This window comes from Hakea prostrata, chromosome 4 (assembly GCF_041222555.1).
Source record: "Hakea prostrata isolate BN-2017 chromosome 4, UWA_Hpros_2, whole genome shotgun sequence".
In the NCBI taxonomy this organism is placed as follows: domain Eukaryota; kingdom Viridiplantae; phylum Streptophyta; class Magnoliopsida; order Proteales; family Proteaceae; genus Hakea; species Hakea prostrata.
The window spans coordinates 51,814,374-51,834,042 of record NC_142603.1 but is presented as its reverse complement, the minus strand read 5'-3'; the positions used below and the strand labels follow the sequence as shown (position 1 = coordinate 51,834,042).

The 19,669-nt window shown below is 37.7% G+C and overlaps 1 protein-coding gene across 1 annotated transcript; it reads left to right on the top strand.

The window, feature by feature from the left end:
* Nucleotides 1-2,139: 2,139 nt before the first annotated feature.
* Nucleotides 2,140-18,991, top strand: ALDH22A1 (aldehyde dehydrogenase 22A1). The gene is made up of 14 exons (XM_089153490.1): nt 2,140-2,531; nt 2,613-2,656; nt 3,286-3,387; nt 3,911-4,038; nt 9,194-9,316; nt 11,614-11,767; nt 12,654-12,757; nt 12,859-12,937; nt 13,297-13,392; nt 13,888-14,025; nt 16,424-16,639; nt 16,726-16,917; nt 17,336-17,479; nt 17,565-18,991. The coding sequence occupies exons 1-14, from the start codon at nt 2,420-2,422 to the stop codon at nt 17,718-17,720; spliced, it is 1,788 nt and encodes a 595-aa protein (XP_089009616.1). The 5' UTR covers nt 2,140-2,419; the 3' UTR covers nt 17,721-18,991.
* The last annotated feature ends 678 nt before the right edge of the window (nt 18,992-19,669 follow it).

Below are 19,669 nucleotides of genomic sequence, written 5' to 3'. Positions count from 1 at the left end.
CCAAAGCTCCGGCCAGCAACGAAGAAGGGAGCCAAGAGGGGCAAGTCACACAGGCAGCACCGGAAGACAAGGAGGAGCCCCAAGGCAGCCAGACCGAAGGAGGCCAAGAGAACTCAGAGGAGTTCAAGGACGGAGCCCCCGAGTTGCCCAAAAGCCTACAACCAAGGCAAAAGGTGGACGTGGCTAAGTCATACTTAGACAAAGCCACAAAGAAGATGAAGAAGTGGGCCAACAAGGATAGACGACCCACAAACGAAACGGGGATATGGTCAGGGAAGTTACTACCCCAACAATCAAGCCTGCGAAAGGTGCACAAAGGACCGGCGCGGATGAAGGCCCGCAAAAGTGAAGAAAGTGGGAAGGCCACCAACTAGACCTCCCACCAAAGCTCAAGACCACCCGTCCCATGCAAAAGTTGAAGCCACCAAGGAGATGCGGAGGATCCTAGTCGTGGGACTTCACAAGGGCACCTACAAGCATAACAACACCAAACAAGGAGGCGGAACAAAATGGCGGACGAGTAATGCGCAAACGGGGGGCCCCGAGTCGAGAGTATGGTGAAGTGGAAGGGATTGCCCGAGAGCGAAGCAAGTGGGAACAAAACGATGTGGCAGTCCCAAGAACAATAAGGAGGTTCAGATGAAAACACGACGAGGACGCGACGGAAAGGGGGGAGAATGACACAACCAATATCATAGGCCCAATGGTATAATATCAGGGCCACACATGGGCAGCCCAACTAGAAATAACACAAGGGCACACAGCCCAACAAAGGGAGGGAGATCAGAGGAATCTACATCTAAAAGACTGCAGAAATACCCAGAAATATCTAGACCCACTAGAATATTCCAACCATAGATCTAGACACTGTACAAATCACAACCATTCATTGTATCCTACCTCACCTATAAATAGGGGAGGGACTCATTTGTACAAAGCATCAAACAAGGAGCAATACAAGTTTCAAGGTTCTTTGAGCTAAGCTCCTCTCTAGCTGGGTTTAGGCCGACTTAGTGCAAGAAAGTGCTAAGTGCCGGACGGTTGGCTTAGTCAATAACTAAGGCCGTGACAAGTTGCTGTACTAAAAGTCAAGCCTTTTGGCTATCTGGATAGGTTAGGGACAGCCAATTATCCATAACGATGAGCCGTTTGGAAACAACTCAAAATATCCTCTTATCTGTTAATGAATATAAATTTACAAACATACTCTCATGTTAGGGACTTTTGTCTATTATGAATTTAGGGTAAAAAAAACTCATTAGATTCATTTATGCACAAGTCGCTTAAAATCCAAATGCAAATTGTCTATTGTTTCTCCTTTTTCTAACTCCTAGGCCCTAACCATTGGTTCTCAATTTTCATTATCAATTGTTCATCTTGACATGCCAAATTTATTCTTCATTACATAATTTTTTGGGTAAACTTCTTCATTACATAATTTATTCTAGATAAAAGTTGTTGAACCATTTTTCATTTTTGACAAAAAATGAATTATTGTATTCAATTATTTTTTAAATAGGAAAAACAGAGAATCCAGATTGATACAAAAAATGCCTTTATTTTTTAATTATTGATTTTCAATATTATCCCTACATCCTAAGTAAAAAAACGTCATGCGTGAACCATGAACCATATCTCCCAAAGAAGATAAAGAAACAAATTGAACATAAGATTTTTCATTTAAGTTATTCTAATATTTTTAAAAGTTTGACTTGCTTATATCAGCATTTACATGTAATTTCATAATTACAAGGTGTAATTGATAAATTAGATATAGCATTTACCTGTAATTTCATAACTACAGGGTGTAATTGATAAATTAGATAAGTAAGAGGGTGGCACTGGAAAAAAGAAAAGAAAAAAGAAATCCTTTTAGTGAGTTGGTGGGTCCGCCATAATAGTCAAGCACTGTCGCTAATAGGATTTCACTTTCGGCGCGAATTCTTATAGTTTTGTCATTCTGGTTTCTAATCGAAGGGTTGCCCTTGGCCCACGGTCCTGCCATCCGAGTAGTGCATGGAAAAAATCCGAACCAGTGCACCCCTATATGGTTGTCCACTTCTTCTTTTTCATTTTTTTTCTCGTTTTTTTCTTGTTTTTTTCTTGTTTTTTTTTGTTTTTGTTTTTGTTTTTGTTTTTGTTTTTTTTGTTCTCCGTTTTTCCCTGTTGTCCAATTTACGATCAGAACCCTGTATTGTTTATCGAGCGAGATCGAAACCAAGTAATTTTCCCTTTACAGTCTCATGTGTGATATGCCTCTTCCGGTCACCAAAACTTCATTCAAGTATTCCCTCGCAACTGCGTGATTTTTTGTATTCTGAGCAAATGCTCTAATGTGCTTCGATCCTTCTTGGAAGTGCTACTGTTCGTGACTTGTAAACTGTAAAGCTTCTTCTTCCGTCATTCTTCTGGATCTTTAATGGCTTTCTGGTGGCCTTTGCTCGTTCTCGCTTTCTCTTTCGCGATCTGTCGCTTCTTGTTGATGCTGATACCTCCCAAAGTTCCATCAATTGATGTCGATACATCTGACGGTTTCTCTATCTCTCTCTCTTCCTTTTTAGTTTCTGCTTGTTTAGGCTGTCTGTTAATTTACTGAAATGGATTTATGGCAGTGTTGGAAGACGGCAGTCAGACGAAAGAGGAGAGCTTCATTTACGTGAGCTTCTCAACTGTTTCTTATTTCGATATTTTTCTTTCATAGGATCTCAGTAGAGATTTCTGGATTTTAGATCTTGCTGTCCCGGAGTCGCTAAATTTCTGGTTCTCACTGTGAAATGGTGCTCCCATTGTAGATGACTGAAAACAAAGAGAGCGTGCAATGTGTTTTTCGTTATTAATTTAAGTAAAAAAAGAAGGTGGCTGTATTTGAATTGGTTTTTTTTTTTCTGGTAACGATTTGAATTGGTTTCTTTGCTCAATGATTGTAACTGAAATGTTCTACCCCAAAAAAAATGATTGTAACTGAAATGTATGCGACATTTCCTTTTCTTTCTATTCAAGAAGTAATGGTCATTAAAGCAATCACACAAATTCTCTGAACTTTTGAAAAACCGCACTCTGACTATTTGAACTCGTTCGTCTGCATGTTTTGAAAAAGTGAAGAGAGACTTATCTATTTTGTCTTTGAGATATTCTATTGAGTGCTTCATCTTCTCCAAGCTGTCCGAAGTAAACTGTATCTTTTCCTTGATATCTAAGTTTGGTCTGCAGACATTTCTTTCATGGTTGCCCTGAAGGTGTATGGAACTCCTTATTTCTTACTTGCTATGGGGGATTTTGGTGCAGATACCAAGGAGGGGAAGGTCAGCTCAGACGGACCAAGTTCAATGTTATGAGCCCGCCACAATGAAATACCTGGGGTTTTTCCCTGCATTGACACCTGATGAGGTCCGTGATTTGATGTGCATGCATTCAAGAAAGCTGGTTGTGTGGGTGTTCAATTCTACATGGATGGCATTTTTGCATGATTAAAATTTTCAAGAGCTACGCCTAAGCGAGTCATTGTTTGGAAAAAAGAGAAACTGTATATTTGACTGAGTAGTTTCTAGCCTTTGGTATCATTGTTTGACTAGGTTCTTGTCTATCTGATTTAATTGTTGATTCTCCAAAGGGGTGAATCTTATGTTTTCTCGTTTGTGTTTGCCAGTTGTTCCACACCGTGCTTGCCTTTTAAACTTCATGATCTCTCAACTTGGATCTATACTTTATTCCAATAAATAAATTGAAAATCGTAAATTATATTATTTTGTTATAACATGATTTGCAGTTCCAAATTAATTTGTTCATTTTGTTATCTCTCTCTCTCTCTCTTTCATGCTCACTAAATTCTATGGCGTGCTAAAGAAATAGTTTCTGTTATAATGAATTTTCAAGATCTTGTATCTCAGAAAAAATGGATGCAATTTGTCAGGTCAGGGAACATGTGGCACAGGCCAGGAAGGCTCAAAAGATATGGGCAACAAGTAGTTTCAAGCAAAGGCGCCAGTTTCTCCGAGTACTCCTTAAGTATATTATTGAGCATCAAGAGCTTATATGCGAGTAAGGAGTACAGCTTATCAATGTGAACTTTTAATTAGCAGCATTTGAGAATGGTTGATGGTTTTCTTGAGAGGACTATGCAAGACCTTGGAGGGTAGATGGAGAAATAATTGGAACACTTAATAACTTTGTTTACTTCCTGTTGTCATGCTTATTTTAACTCTTTCTTCATCTACCTACCCTACCTCCCCCCCCCCAAAAAAAAAAAAAAAAAAAAAAAAAGAACAGAAGAGAGAGAGAGAGAGAGAGAGAGAGAGAGAGAACCGAGAGAGAGAGAGAAAAAGTGACAAGAAAGCTGTACTTGTTTTGTGAATTCATTTTTTTTTCAACTGGCATAAGCTCTGTCATGTATAAGTCTCCACGCTTTCTCACTGTATTGACATAACATTATTTTGCTTGACAATTTCAGATGGGCTCCTTTACTATTTACTCTCTATACCAAGATACTTGGATCCTTTTTCTATTCATTTAAAGAATAATAAATTTAAATCTCCTACTGACCTTAAAATGAAGTCACTAGCACATTTCTTAGAATTAGAGATGGAAGTTGTGTAGGGCAGATTGAGAGTCTGCCTCTTCTTATATTTTTTTGGTCACTTTCCTTGAGAAATGTTTACTCTTCTATATTTTAGCTTGTTTTCCTGGATTGAATTTTGGATTAGATTTGTGATATCGATTATTCTCTCTCAATATGTATGCATACAAATGTAGCAAGAATCATTTGTTGTGAAGTTGTTAAAGCAAATGATCAACCTGCAATAACAGCCACCTTTGGTCCAGTACTATCTATTGGATGCTTGCGTTCTGTATTGTTCTGTTTACATGCTCTTAATTTTCTCAGCCATGTCAGCAGAAGAGTTCATTTGACGGTTAAAGGAGTAGCAACTATTGATTAAAAGATGGGGATTATTGATTGAAGTGTCTAAGGCATTCATCTATCTGTACTAAAGGCCAAGAAATGCATGGTGCAAATGGCATATCACAGTTAAGGCGTGGCGAAAGATGGGGTAGGGATGGTCAGATGGATAACAGCATTACCCTTACCCCTTATAGGGCTTTGGGTTGGGGTGGGGTTTGTTACAATGTCAACCCTAATTAACCAGATACCAGCAAGGTGGCAACCAGCAATCAGAGAAATCAAGAGATGAAGGAGAGATTCTGCAGGGAAAGAGCAGTCGGTGGCCAAGTTTCCCACCCCTTTTTAGCTTAAATAATGTGAAGAAACATCCAATAAAAAAAGTAGAAGCTTCCATCTTTGTTACCGTATGAAACAAAGGTAGACAGAAATAAAAAAGACCTAATTCAAAGACTAATTAAAGAGGAAAGCCACTAGAATAGTCCACCAGTAGTAGTGTACATGACTAATATGGGTTGTTATGGTACATATGGGTCATATACCACATACAAATTAAATTAGTAACTTCAATCCTCCAAGTCAACTTGGAGCATATAGGTCATCCATGCTAGCTCGGAGGAATCCTAATGAAAAGCATGTCCAAACATGGGGCTTGGTTAACATGTAACCAAGCTGATCAGCAGACGAGATAAAGGAGGTAATGATAAAGCTTTTCGTTGATACACTCTGCACTAAATGATGGTCAAACTCAATGTGCTTTGTCTTCTTATTAGACACAGGGTTGCTAGCATGGTTGTCAAAGCGTCCGCGTAGGCAGCAAAGTGTTTTTTCAACCGCCTTGTTTTGAACTGCTTAATTAACGTACTATTTTTTTACCGCTTTTTCACCTAGGTACTACCGCTTTGTCACTTTGTGTGCCTTATTGCCACCTAGACACTAAAACAACCTTTTTTTTTTTTACACTTTGTACATAATATTTTTTTTCTTAATTTTATTTTTTAAATCAAAATTTATTCTACAAAGCCGTTTAAAAATTTAATAGTTAGACCTAAGCCTAAGTCTAATTCTTGAAAAGTCAATAAAAGGGGGTGTGCTTTGAAAATAAAAGAACTCATTGTCAAAGGAGTTTTCCTTTGTCAAGAGTTAGGTAGTAGTTGAGTTATTAATAGGTAAGTGTTAGCTAGTGGTTGGATGCTACAATTAATGTTTATATCTCTTTAGAATACTATATAAAGAGACTTATGTAAGAAGGTGAAGGACAACTCAACACTCAACTTTGAAATCAAATTGCTTGTTAGTTATTTCATCTTTGAAAAATCCTTGTGTTTGATCAATGTAGATTGGTGTTCGATCCAATTGATCCACCTTGCGGTGTGAAACTTGGGTGTATTTTGTTGTTCCTATTGTTTTCTCAATTCTGTTATATTGGTCCTTTCATTTCTTCTTTATGGTTCTGCCACTGTTTTGAAGATCTATTCAGCCCGTATTGTTATGCTATTATTCTTGTAATACCACGCTATTTTTCAGTCTTCTTTCTCATCTGAATTCTGTTTCATTCCAAGTCTATCAAATCTGAAGTTTATTCCCTGTGAAAGATCCTATTTGGCTACTATTTTGATCAATCAAATACAATACTACATTACAACCGCTTTGGTCGCCTTGCTGCCTTGACAACCATGGTGGCTAGTGATGTACATTATAACTTGGTTGTCACAAAACACCTTCTTAAGTTGAGTGATTGGAAAACCCGAGTCCTGGGTAGAGATTTTTGCCATAACTCAGCTATGGTATGAGCCACTGCTCTCTATCAGCCTCAACCCAGCCATAGTGGTGTGTTTCTTGCTATGCCATGTGACTAGATTATCTTCAATAAACATGCAAAACCTTTCAGTAGATCCCATGTCCCCATCAACAGCACCTCATTAGCATCAGAGTATCCTATTTGGTCAACACTCTAGTGAGGATGATAAATTAGCCTCTTGCCTGAAGACCCCTTCAGATGTCTCAAGATCTGATAAGCTGCCAACCACAAGACCTTTTCCAATGACTGCATTCACTGGCTCATGATCCTTCTACAAAGGTTATGTTAGGTTGAGTGACATTAAATTAAATCAATGTCCCCACCAATCTTCTGTATTGGTGCAGATCATTGAAGTCATTGCCATTGATTGTGCCAAGCTTCTGAGGGGGATCAATAGGGGAAGCAACTTGTTTGGAGTCAAGCTCACTAGTTTCAGAAAATAGGTCTGGTGCATACTTCCGCTGTGATAGACTGATCTCTTTCTTACTTTATAGTACTTTAGATGTAGATAAGACCTAAGATTACCCAAAATCCCAAATTACCTAATCTTTCTTCTGATTTCAGACTTAAAGGCTTATCTAGACCTGTTTCAGATGCATCATAACCTCCAGACATTATGATATTGCCAGCATAAAAAACTAATACCACCTTATATTCTTGGTGTTGTACAGACACAGAATAATCAGAACAGAATCGTCAAAATTCACATGGAGTAACTAAAGTGCTGAACTTGTCAAGACTGGCTCTATGTGACAACTTTAAACTATATATGGCATCATGTGATCTGCAAACTCTAGGTGAACTTTCCTCTGAGCAACATATGTTTGGAGGTTACTCTATGTGCACGTCCTCATCAAGAACACCATAAATAGAGGCATTTTTTATACCCATCTGGTAAAGACCAGTGATGTTAGTTGGGGGGGGGGGGGGGACCATTAGCAAGAATAATACGTAAAGCAGTATGGAGTCTGGATAAGGAAGATAATTTATAAGCACTGAAGGCAAAATCCACGTAGTGTGTAGTGGGAGATGTAATGGAAAGAAAAGCAGTGGTAAATGTGTGGGCTGGAGCAGCTCCAAAGTGGAAGTTGTAGTCTCAAGCTATTGGAATGGTGTAAAATGTTTCCAAGGGTTGTATAGGGCTAGGGTTACTTCCCCAAACCCTATGGCCCCAATTTGAACCAAACCAGTGGTATTTTGGTCATTTTTGCAAATTTCGTGGGGTCCTAGGTTAGGGTCCCATTGAGTACAGCTAGTTGTTAGGACCCTAGATCTCTTATTATTTTCTCATTTGAGTCATTACTTTGTGATTTATTGAAGAGTCCTTGTCTAGGTGTGATTTGTAGGTTGTGTTGGAATGCCCAAGTTAAACACAAGCTTCTAATAAAAGAAATTATGTACCAAGTATACCCCTCACATGGGCTGAAAATATGATCCTGCCTGTGATGTATCTAGCAGACTAAAAAAAAAAAAAACTTGAAACTAAGCAATTAAAACTGAAAATAAAGCAACCGGACAGCCCTTGGTGGCTCTGGTGGCCCTCTACTTACTCTTGGACTGGGAGGGCTAGGATACTGCTTTAGTGGGGGTGGGTTGGTGGACACCCATTGCCAGCCCACACAATACCTTCTAACCCTAAGTTCTAAGGACTAGCACTGCGGTTTAGTTAGTTTTACATTTAGGCTTTTGCAGCTTTTCAATTTTCCAAGAAGGTTTGGCGGTGGAGGAGTATTTCGAAATGAAGTTGCTGCGGTGGTTTTCAATTTTAGTATTTTTTTAGATGTTAAAACCAACTTTGAGGCTGAATTGGAAACTTTCATTCACGGATTACGTTGGACAAGGCATTTGCAAATTACAAAGCTTTGGGTAGAAAGTGATTCAAAAGCTGTGGTGACTTTAATACAGCAGAAGAAAATACCTTGGTATATCTTTCATATGTGGAGAGAGTTACAAGAATATTTGTTGACTATAGATTGGAAGATTTCACATTGCTATCGTGAAACTAATACAGTGGCAAATTTTTTGGCAAATTCGGCAGCTAGGACATGAACTTCTGATATTAACATTCCTTGGTCAGCTTCAATCCTTAATGAACTTGATGTGGATGCTTCTAGACGTCCTAGATTTCGTTTTATGAGTTAATGGTTTTCTAATCTGAGTAGGAACTAGTGAAGAAGGGTGTATTGGGGCGGGTAAGGGAGGTTGGTTCCTTATAAGGTATTAATTGATGTATTTTTAATATTTCTTCTTCACTTAATATAATGATCCTTTTAGCGAAGAAAAAAAATAAGGCTTTTCAATTTTGGCACACACATAGTGTTACTGCACCCATTTCTTGTTTCAGTTCCCAGAAACTTAAAGTTGAGCTTAGTGAAGCATATTATAATTGTTACCTTGACTCTTGATTTTACTTTGATTAGTCATTTTCATTTCCTGATTTTTATTTTAATTTTTAATGTGAAACCCCTCTTGCTAACTTGCCCGCTAACTCATGCTAGAACCTCCTCTCGGGATACTGGAAAGACAATGGTAGATGCATCATTGGGTGAAATAATGACAACCTGTGAGAAAATCACTTGGCTTCTTTCAGAGGGTGAGCGGTGGCTAAAGCCTGAATATAGGTTCTCTTCTGCAACTTTTTATTTTTTTACTCAAACACATGTTGGTGGTAATTTGGTTCCAATATATTTGATTTCTATTACAACATTCAGGTCGTGGGTTTGAAACATGGAACAGCCTCTAGGCAAAGTGGGGTAAGGCTATGTACATTTGCCCCTCCCTGACCCTGCAGTGGTGGGAGTCTCATGCACTGGAGTGCTCTTGTTATTCTGCTCTTTTTTTTGAATGCTTTAAAATTTTACAAATTGAATCAGTGGCTATTTTCTTTAGGTTCAATTGCAAATTAGGTTAAATTCATTTAGTAAGTTCGCAATAAATTCCAAGGATTGGAATTCTCTGGTCTTGATGCTTGTATCGTTTAGTTTGTTCACTTTGTTGTTATCTTCTGATTCCACAAAAGATCCTCCTTTCTTAATTCTGTAATTCTCAGGTACATGCAAAAATTAGCCCGAAGTGGGCTGGTTTTTGAAACAAATGAATTTTTTTTTATTATATTTGAGAGACTCCCTCAAAGCATTGTTCCCTAGTCAAATTTAAATATATTCTGGATTATGGCCAATATCTGCTGAAATCTGTACATTTGGTCACATGGTCATATTTTAGCCCATAACATCAGGGATCCTTATTGAGCATCTTAAAGATTTTTGGACTTTTATATGATAGAAGTTCAAAATGGTAGTTTAGTTGTAGATTGGTTCAACATAGTGATGTACTATATTTTGGTATCCTTTTCTTAGATAAGCTATTCTGCACATAATATATTATTACAAAATAGTACATTCAATTAGAGTAATTGAATATTTGGAGAATGAAGAAAAAACTATTTAATACCACACCAATGTCAAAAATGTCATAATAGACCATCAACCAGAACGCCTTTTTAAGCATATATGCTTGAAGCATTATATTGGAAAAAATAATTCCCACTAAGGTTATATAGGCTTTGGACCCTAGGAGGAATGGCGGCTATGTATTCATCTGAAGAATCTCTTAAAATCCATCACAATTCACGACAGCATTGCATGTGAAAATTTTGAAATTCTCCAGGAAATTTGGCCAAAAATTCTTCTTCAAATCCACCCAAATGTTGAAGTCAATACTCCACAGTTGAACATAAAATCTTGATTCAGTACCAAAATAAAGGTCTTTGCCCAACACCCCCCCCCCCCCCCAAAAAAAAGAAAGTTTTTCTGGTACTGATTGAGTTCCCAGGCATAAATTGGTAAAAGCTTGAAAATTTTCTGAAATGGGCCAAAGGTTCCCCATGATGACTCAAAATTTCATCTAAGTCTCGTCAAATCGAACTTCTACCCAAATGCCAGCATTTCTTTCAAAATTAAATGTTTGAAGAATCAACCCCTGGGTGCTTTTTGATACCGAGATATTTCATGCATTTTCAATCAAAACACCAAAAATCTGAACTATGCATCGAAGATTTTGTCTGGAATGAAAAAGAAATCTGAATTTACTCTAAAAAATAAGGTGTATCAAAGATCTTGCTTGAGTTTCCTTGATTTAATATATGCTTCATCGAAACCCAAGGTTCAGTTGGGTAAATGCATCAAAAGGGACAAATATTAATAGATGGCGCTGCTGCAGTTGGTAGCGAACTTGCTCTAGGAAAAAAACATATTAGTAAAGCCATATGCCATGGGAAGGTTACAACTTTGAAGATGTAGTACTCATTAGAAAGCATCTAAAGAAACGTTTTTTATTTCTTTTTGTTTACCTCTCTGTTCTCACTTCTTGATGAGTTGAAAAGGGGCAAACTTTAGTGGATGGTGCCACTGACTGCAGTAGGTAGCAATCTTGCTCTAGGAAAATACACATTAATAGATCCTATATGCCATGGAAAGGATACAATTTTGGAAGGCACTACTCATTAGAAAGCATATATATATATATATATATATATATATATATATATATATATATATATATATATATATATATATATATATATATATATATATATATATATACACACACACCTCTCTCTTCTCACTCCTTGATGTGTTCAATATAAGTTTACTAACACATGGGGGGGGGGGGGGAAACTCATGTACAAACCATTCATAATTATTAAGAAGTAAAAAAGAGTTTGCTTTACCAGTTGGAAAGTACTGTGTATCCCAACTCATACCTCCAAGTTCCTCTTCTTTTAGTTCCTTTGGGAGTGTGAGTGTTTGTGTATGTGTCATCGGACATTGATTTCTGAGAAATGAAAACTGCTTTCTAAATATAAATTTGTTACTTGAGCATGCTAAATGGTTGTAGTGATTATTTTCCTGTCTTTCAGGTCTTCTGGAAGGTCGATGCTTCACAAGAAATCAAAAGTGGAATTCCATCCACTTGGTGTGATTGGTGCCATAGTTTCATGGAATTATCCATTCCATAATATTTTTAACCCAATGCTAGCAGCAGTATTTTCAGGAAATGGTATTGTGATAAAGGTAGTACATATCTGGCATTACTTATCTTGTGGACCCCGCCTTTTCCTATTCTTCATATTTTTACCTTGTTTATTAAATAATGATATCTTTAGCTGTTTTATGATGATTTTTTTGTACTCTTCTTTTTCTTGAGCTTTCCATCGCTTTTCCGTTCATGTTCTCAAGAAGGCAAGATAATATTGGTTTCGTTCCTTGTGTGGTTATGCATAAGGATGTGCTGCTACTGCATGGTATTATTTTAATACATTTTCCATGGATTCTTTTCTTTTTCGGGGCCTTTTGTTTCTTTTGCATCCAATATCTCCTATGTGGAAGTCAAAATGTATATATTATTGGTTCTTTTAGTATTGCATCTGTAATCATGCATAAGCATATGCTACTTGCAATGTAACTAGCTACTGGTTCTTTATTAATTAAAAAATAATTAACCTTTCCTGAAATGGGCATAAATAATTAAGAATATTACTGCATGGTATTATTGTAATATTTATTTCCTTTTGTATCTTGACATTTGTATGGATTTTTTTCTGCCTTTGGCCTTTCTGTTTCTTTTGCATCCAATATCTGCTATTTAAAAACTAATATGCTGTTTAATTATTGGTTCTTTTAGAAATCCATCTGTGATCATGCATAGCATATGCTGCTTTCATAGCAATCAGCAAATGATTTCTTATTAATTTAAAAAAAGATAAAATTGAATAGTTCCTTGAAGTGACGTAGGTAAGGAATTGATGCCCATTAACTTGATCAATTTCCATTAAGCAAAAACTATGCTGCAATTGTCACTCAAAAGTAAAGAGTTGTGTAGTGTGTTTAGTCATTCTTATTGATGCCCATTGAAGATTTATTGCTAATTGCATGGTAAACCCTCTTCTTCTATTTGTAGGTTTCAGAACATGCAAGTTGGTCTGGTTGTTTCTATTTTCACATCATCCAAGCAGCTCTTGCTGCTGTAGGAGCTCCTGAAAATCTGGTCCATGTAATAACTGGGTATGGATTTATGGTATTGGTTTCTTGTTCCGTGATTAATCTACCTTCTTACTATTCCACTTTGGTTCTAAATTCTAATAGCTTTTAAACTTTCTTTAAAGATTTGCTGAAACAGGGGAGGCTCTGGTGTCTTCTGTTGATAAAATAATATTTGTTGGATCACCTGGTGTGGGTAAGATGGTATGCTTTTCCAGTTTCCAATAACGAGATGTCTGGTTATTTCAAATTTCCTATGCAGAAAATTCCCTATTATTAGTATTAAGTAAGACTTCTGCAAAATAAGTTTGTTAATTGACTGAGTGCAGTATCATTATGTTTGTTGTAGTTAATGAGATTATGGTCATCATCATAATTCTTTTGAAGGCATTTCTTTGAATATGAATGGCTTTATTTCTTGATACTTAATTATTATACTTGATGTTTTATCTTTTGATATTCCTTTGAACAAACCATGATGTTATTTAAGGATTCAACAAATTGCTGCAACTGTTCCTCATCTGCATTGCTAGTTAAAACGTACTTTTGGGGTTTTGTTGCAGATAATGAGAAGGGCTGCTGAGACACTAATTCCAGTTACTCTAGAACTTGGAGGAAAAGATGCATTTATTGTGTGCGAAGATGTGGATGTGCCTCAAGTATGATAATTTCCTTGCTTTGCTTTGTGTAGTACATAATGAGCATATGTATAATTTTCTTTGAGCAAATTGCACTGGCACCCTAAGATGGAGGATTTAAAGCACTGACACCCTACTTTTTGTTTGAAAAACACATAGGTCCTATTTTGTTAGAATGGTTAGTTATATTATCATAAAGATTATTATACCCTTCCAATAATTCCTCCGCCTACGAAGGTTATTTGATAAAGACATTGTTGTTGAATTATATTATTTTATTTTTCCTCAGATTTTGGTAAAGGCATTTTTGGAATTAAAGAAAAATAAACAATGGGTTAACTGTTTTACTAACAGAATGGACTTATGAGTTTAATGAATTGGGGTGTCTGTGTTTTTTAAACAAAAAGTGGGGTGTTAGTGCTTTAAAGCCTCCATTTTGGGGTGCCAATGCAATTTACTCTTCTTTTTATAACATTCTAAGGATTTGTATGCGACAACTTATAATTCATCATGCAGGTTGCACAAATTGCTGTTAGGGCTGCTCTTCAATCCAGTGGACAAAACTGTGCTGGGGCCGAAAGATTTTATGTTCACCGTGATGTTTATTCTTCATTTGTTGCTCAAGTCGTCAAAATTGTGAAATCTGTTTGTGTTGTAAGTCAATCCTTCTGACACTTCTCTGTCATCTTTCTTCTGACATTTCTAAACGTATAAAACTATACTAGCTCCATGCAATTGCCATTTTCTTGATTGCTAAAAATGCGAATAAGTTCCAAATAAAAGTATATAATTTCCTTACTAGTTTACAATGGGAGGTTACGGGCTCTTTGCGTATATATATAAAATAACTACAACAATAATAACAAGCCTTATCTCAAGTAATGGGGTTGATTACATGGACCCTTGCCTTCCAATCAACTCTATATGAGACCATACTAGATAGAAGGCCTAAGCCATCCATGTCCTTTCTCACCACTTCTCCTAAGGTTCTTTTAGGTTTGTCTCTAGATCTTTTACTTCCTTTGATATAGATTAAATCAATCCTCTGTAAAAAGCATTAAAGGGATGTGTTTAACATGGCAGTACCACCTCAAACAATTTTCTTGTAGCTTATCATTTATTAGAACTACTCCTAAAGCAGCTCTAATATGATTGTTCTTTACTTTATTGTTCCTCGTTTTGTCACTCATCCATCTTATCATCCTTATTTTTGCTACGCTAAGCTATCTACTTAATGCAAGATTCATGCCCAACACTCTACACCATACATTGTAACTGGTCATATGACAGTCCTATAGAATTTCCCTTGAGCTTTGAAGTAATACATCGATTATACAAAACCCTGGACACACCTCTCCACTTCATCCACCCTTCTTTTAATTCTCTGGGAAACATTGTCCTTTTATGTCACCTTTATTTATGATGAGCTCAAGTACCTAAAATAATCGCTTTGCAGAATCTCCTCATCAAGTTTCACTAGCTCATTATTCGACCAATCACAACCAAAGTTACATGCTAGGTATTTTGTTTTGGTTCTACGTAGTTTAAGATTTTTTATTCCAAAGTTGCTCCCCATAGGCTCTGACTTCGTACTAGCCCCATACTTATCTTGTGGCCTCTATAAGTACTTCCCTGCTCATGCCAAAACCCTGCAGAACTCATCATTAAAAGTTGTCCCAGAGACTCACTGGTCTGCTCATTCTCCCTGGAGCTTCAAAATGGTACCATTTTAGAATTATAGAAACCACTTTAAGGCGGTCTTAAACCTACTGAGAAAATCAATAGGATTTGAGCTTGCTTCGTACTCCTCAGTGTTAGCACAGTTGATTAGGGACTTTGCCAATCATAGAGTGCTTTCTACGGCTTCTAGTGTCTTGTCTAAAAAGCCGTACGACTGAAACATGAAATTTACAGCTAAAACCTCTTGGGATTAGACTATTTTAGATTCAATGCATTCTAAAATTGATCATGAACAACTCAAGAAGCTTGATGAATGTTGAGTTTACTTTTCAAGCGTTTCTCCATCTCCATCATATTCACTTTTTGTAAGGTTTCCAACCGGTTGAGTTGCATCCAAATTTGACTCTCTGGGTGGATCAGGGGTTGGCCTTGGCAATGGAACTTGCACCTATTCAACAAGACAAACAATGAGAGCAGGCCGACTCTATGGGTTGTTTAGTGGCCCCAGACAATCAAGTCAATATGTGCAAGCAACACCTTCCCCCAAATAGATGGGGTACTAAGGACCCTAAACTAGAGAGTTGTAGAGCCAAAGAAGAAGATGAATCTACGCGTGTAGGGGTGGATAGAAATCCGTTGCGTTAGATTGAGATTTGCCTACGGTTTATATAGATTAACCTGTTAAAGATCATGCCTTGGATCTCCCATGATTCTCTCTTCACTTGACTTGCTAGTGTCCTAGTTGGAGTAATATCATCAGCGAAAAGCTTACACCTAGGAACCTCATGGTGAATGTCTTTGGTTAAATATGGCGACATTAAGATTTACCTGTAGTAGATTATGGTCTGGGAGCCCACAATGTAAGAAGGATGAAAGCTGCTGCTTGATGGTAGATAGGATATTGCTTGAGGATATAGAAAATCCCATGTCAATACCTACATGCTAGCTTGATCCTGTACTGAAGCAGCTTGACATTCCTTGTCTTAGCCACTGCAAAATTGTGATGCAAATCATATTGTCAAAGGTGCAGCTTAGGCATCCAGGCGCTATTCTCTTACGGTTTCACTCTGTTTGCCGCCTTGTTTTTTTCACCCTTTCAAGTGATGTGGTCTAGATGCCATGACAACTGTGGTACAAACTACAAAGTATACAATATTGCTACTGCCCATCATCACATGCAAGTTTTAATTTTCCATTCTACTTGGTTGATATGCATTTATAAATTTCACTTCTCATATATTCCTGCAGCATCATTAAATTTTAAAACACAATTGGTTGTGGGTTGGTGGTTTCCAAATTTGGTGAAGCAGAAAAAGCACTTTCCTTTAGCTGAGGCGAAGTAATAAGTCTGTTTTCCAACATTTTTGTGCAGGGCCCTCCATTGGCAGGAAAGTGTGATATGGGTGCCATATGTATACTGGAGCATGCTGAAAAGCTCCAAAGCCTCTTGGATGATGCCTTAGACAAAGGGGCAGAAATCGCTGGTCGAGGAAGCTTTGGCAGTCTAGGTGAAGAAGCTGTTGATCAGTTCTTTCCGCCTACTGTACTAGTGCATGTTAACCACACAATGAGGTTGATGCAGGAAGAGGTATCACTTCAATCATATAAAATATTTTGGTGATTTCTTGTACAAGCTCCTGCTTGTGTATTCTAATACTCTTCAGTGACCTGCAGACTTTTGGACCAATCATGCCAATTATGAAATTTGGTTCTGATGAAGAGGTTATTAGGCTTGCAAATGACTCGAACTATGGGCTTGGCTGTGCTGTGTTTTCAGGCAGTCAACGCCGTGCTAAAGAAATAGCTTCCCAGTTACACTGTGGAGTTGCTGCAATCAATGACTTCGCTTCAAATTACATGTGTCAGGTTTGTTTCATTACTTCATAATCATTCCATCCATTGTTTTGAAGTTTACTTGTCTTTAAACTTTAAGTGGTTTGTCTTTATTGGTTAGCCTGCACCCACTCCCTGAGGAGGAGTTTGCAGGATGAAGTGGCATGCTAAGGAGAGTTTAGTTACAATACTGCTGCTTCCTTCATCCACCCCCAAGTGCCAACCCCTCTGGCGCCCCAGGAGAAATGCTTGTAAAGTTAGGGATGGTCCAGCTGAAAATTAAGCAGAAAATTTTTTCATCACCATTCATCATTCCCCACTCAATTATTGCCTCCGTTGTTTAGGGTCTTGCTTCTCTAGCTTCCGCCATGTGGCAGCTGCTTTTCCTGAGACTTTTCTTGCAGCCTTCTGACATTTTCATTAAACTGATGGTGTCCAATTCATCTTTCAGTCCCTGCCATTTGGTGGTGTAAAAGATAGTGGATTTGGTAGATTTGCTGGTGTGGAAGGATTGCGAGCTTGCTGTCTCATAAAATCTGTCGTGGAGGACAGATGGTGGCCTTACATCAAAACCGTGATTCCTAAACCAATCCAGGTCTGCCTCAAGCAAACTTCATCTTTATGCTGTAGAAGTTTTTAACCTTGTTACCAATGTGCCACTTTTATTTTCCTGGTGGCAGTATCCTATTGCTGAAAATGGTTTCGAGTTTCAAGAGTCACTCGTAGAAACACTTTATGGATTGAATGTGTGGGATCGGCTTCGAGCTCTGGTTAACGTCTTAAAGATTCTTTCAGAGCAGAAAACTCCCGTCAGCACTGCAAGAAGGAATGGTTAACTCTAGTTTTGGGAGTTGGCTCATCAGATGTGGTGGCATAGTGCCCGTGGTGTTGGTAATTTGATTCCATTGTCTTATCAGAGTCAAAGAACATCTGCTGATTTTTTTCCCTGTCAATTTTGATCTCACTGGAGTAGTTATTACCGGATTAATTAGGATTTGTGTTCACCAGTCACCATGGACGAGGGAAAGCCCAAGGGTAAATCTATGATGATGACTTCCTGTCAGAGGGAGGCAGGTTTTGTTTTCTTAAAGCAGAAATTTCTTGTACCTGAAAGTAACCTAGCTGCAGTTTTTCTTAGTTTGCAGAGCCGAGTGATGCAGTTAATGAGCAGGCAAAGTGGCTACTATGGTTTTTCGTACTAGTTACCTTCTCTTTGATTCTGATTGGAGTGGATAGGCCAGTCATGAAATCTGTGAGGGCAGAAGATACTTTAAATTGGAGAATTGCAGAAGACTTGCCCATGTTGCTATTTGAGACTATCAAGCATCTAGCCTTGTCATCCAGTTACCCATTTCATATTGCCACCAGTTGGAACTACCTCGAACAGAGTTTTCTTCACCAGTCTTAAATATGCATAGGAGTAGTTACGAGTGAAGATCACCACGTAGTTGTTGAAATTCTTCCTATCTAACAAGAATACAAAATGATGGCTCGTGCTGAGTGCTTTAATTGGGAACCCTGAATACATTTTTCCATGATCTGTTCTCTCTTGATCTGTGGAGATCAGGTCTGTCCATGGAATGGCACAATTCAGAAATGTGGTGTTAGATGTTCATATTTGGTTGATCCTTGTGTCGACGCCTTAAACAGGAACAAATTAGATTATTCCCATGAATCTGTCGCAGGTATTACATCCACTTCCTGCAACTTCATGGAAATACAAAAGCCCTTCATTGTGTCTTGATACCCACCAGACACAATGATCTTCTTAGGTGAAAGATTTCATAATATAATCATCTGAAGGTTACCAAATCAATCTCCTGAGTTCCTAATGCAAATTATGAGGACATGACCATTTGATCAATGTTGCCCTGCATCGGCCAACTCGCAAGTGCTCGTCGTACATGTACCCCTTAAAACCAACTAGAGTTAATATCGATTTCACTTGCTATTCCTTGCCAATTTCCACTTTCAGTTTCGACTTCATTTCGTGGATCTCCAGCCAAATTAATTCTGGCTCTAAGTCTATAAAACAAAAAATTGTACTTGCCGGCACTAATTAAAGTTAAGAAACTTGTAAGCATGGTAAGAGAATAATTATCCTTTTTCTCCAGTACTTTTGCCCACACGAGAGGGGGAAGCCCTAGTCAAACAGTTCGAGGCAAAAAAAAAAAAAAAAAAAAACAAGGTAAGGATCAAATCATAACTTTAGTTAATATCTTCTACCAAAAAAAAAAAACTTTAGTTAATATCTATAACAAGCAAAGATATAACGATCATTTTCACTGGAACATAATGAAGTTAGTTTTGAAATGGGAAAAGAAGGAAAAACGTATTTTGTGGTTTTTAGAAGAGATGCATATAAAAGTCCTTCACAATAAAAAGTCATACAGACCAAGACAGTCATCATCATAACCGATGCAGTTGTCATACATACCGCTAGCCTTCTGCACTAACCCCATCTCAAACCCAAGCCCAATCAGATTATCATGTTCACTTGTCACAATGTTGGGTTAAGGTGGTCCTTGAGATTCAACTCATCAGAAAACACTTACCAAGAGGGCCTGAGGGGGCCATGACCAACCATGCATAGCTTTTTGAGTATTACTAAGAGATGGCAAGAATCAAAAGCATTCCAAACCCTTATAGCCTAAAATAAGAACTTCTGTAATCATTCCTCTACACGGTTTGCCATTAACTGCAAATCATTTCATTTCTGATTATTAAACTACAATTTAATTCACATCCAAATCCCTTGGAACAAACTAAAAACTATATCTAAAAA

Bases quoted from the DNA above. Each gene is read 5' to 3' on its own strand.
- ALDH22A1 (XM_089153490.1), top strand. From the start codon at position 2,420: ATGGCTTTCTGGTGGCCTTTGCTCGTTCTCGCTTTCTCTTTCGCGATC. The intron at 2,657-3,285 runs GTGAGCTTCTCA...ATTTTGGTGCAG, and splicing joins AAGAGGAGAGCTTCATTTAC to ATACCAAGGAGGGGAAGGTC. The intron at 16,918-17,335 runs GTTTGTTTCATT...TTCATCTTTCAG, and splicing joins CTTCAAATTACATGTGTCAG to TCCCTGCCATTTGGTGGTGT.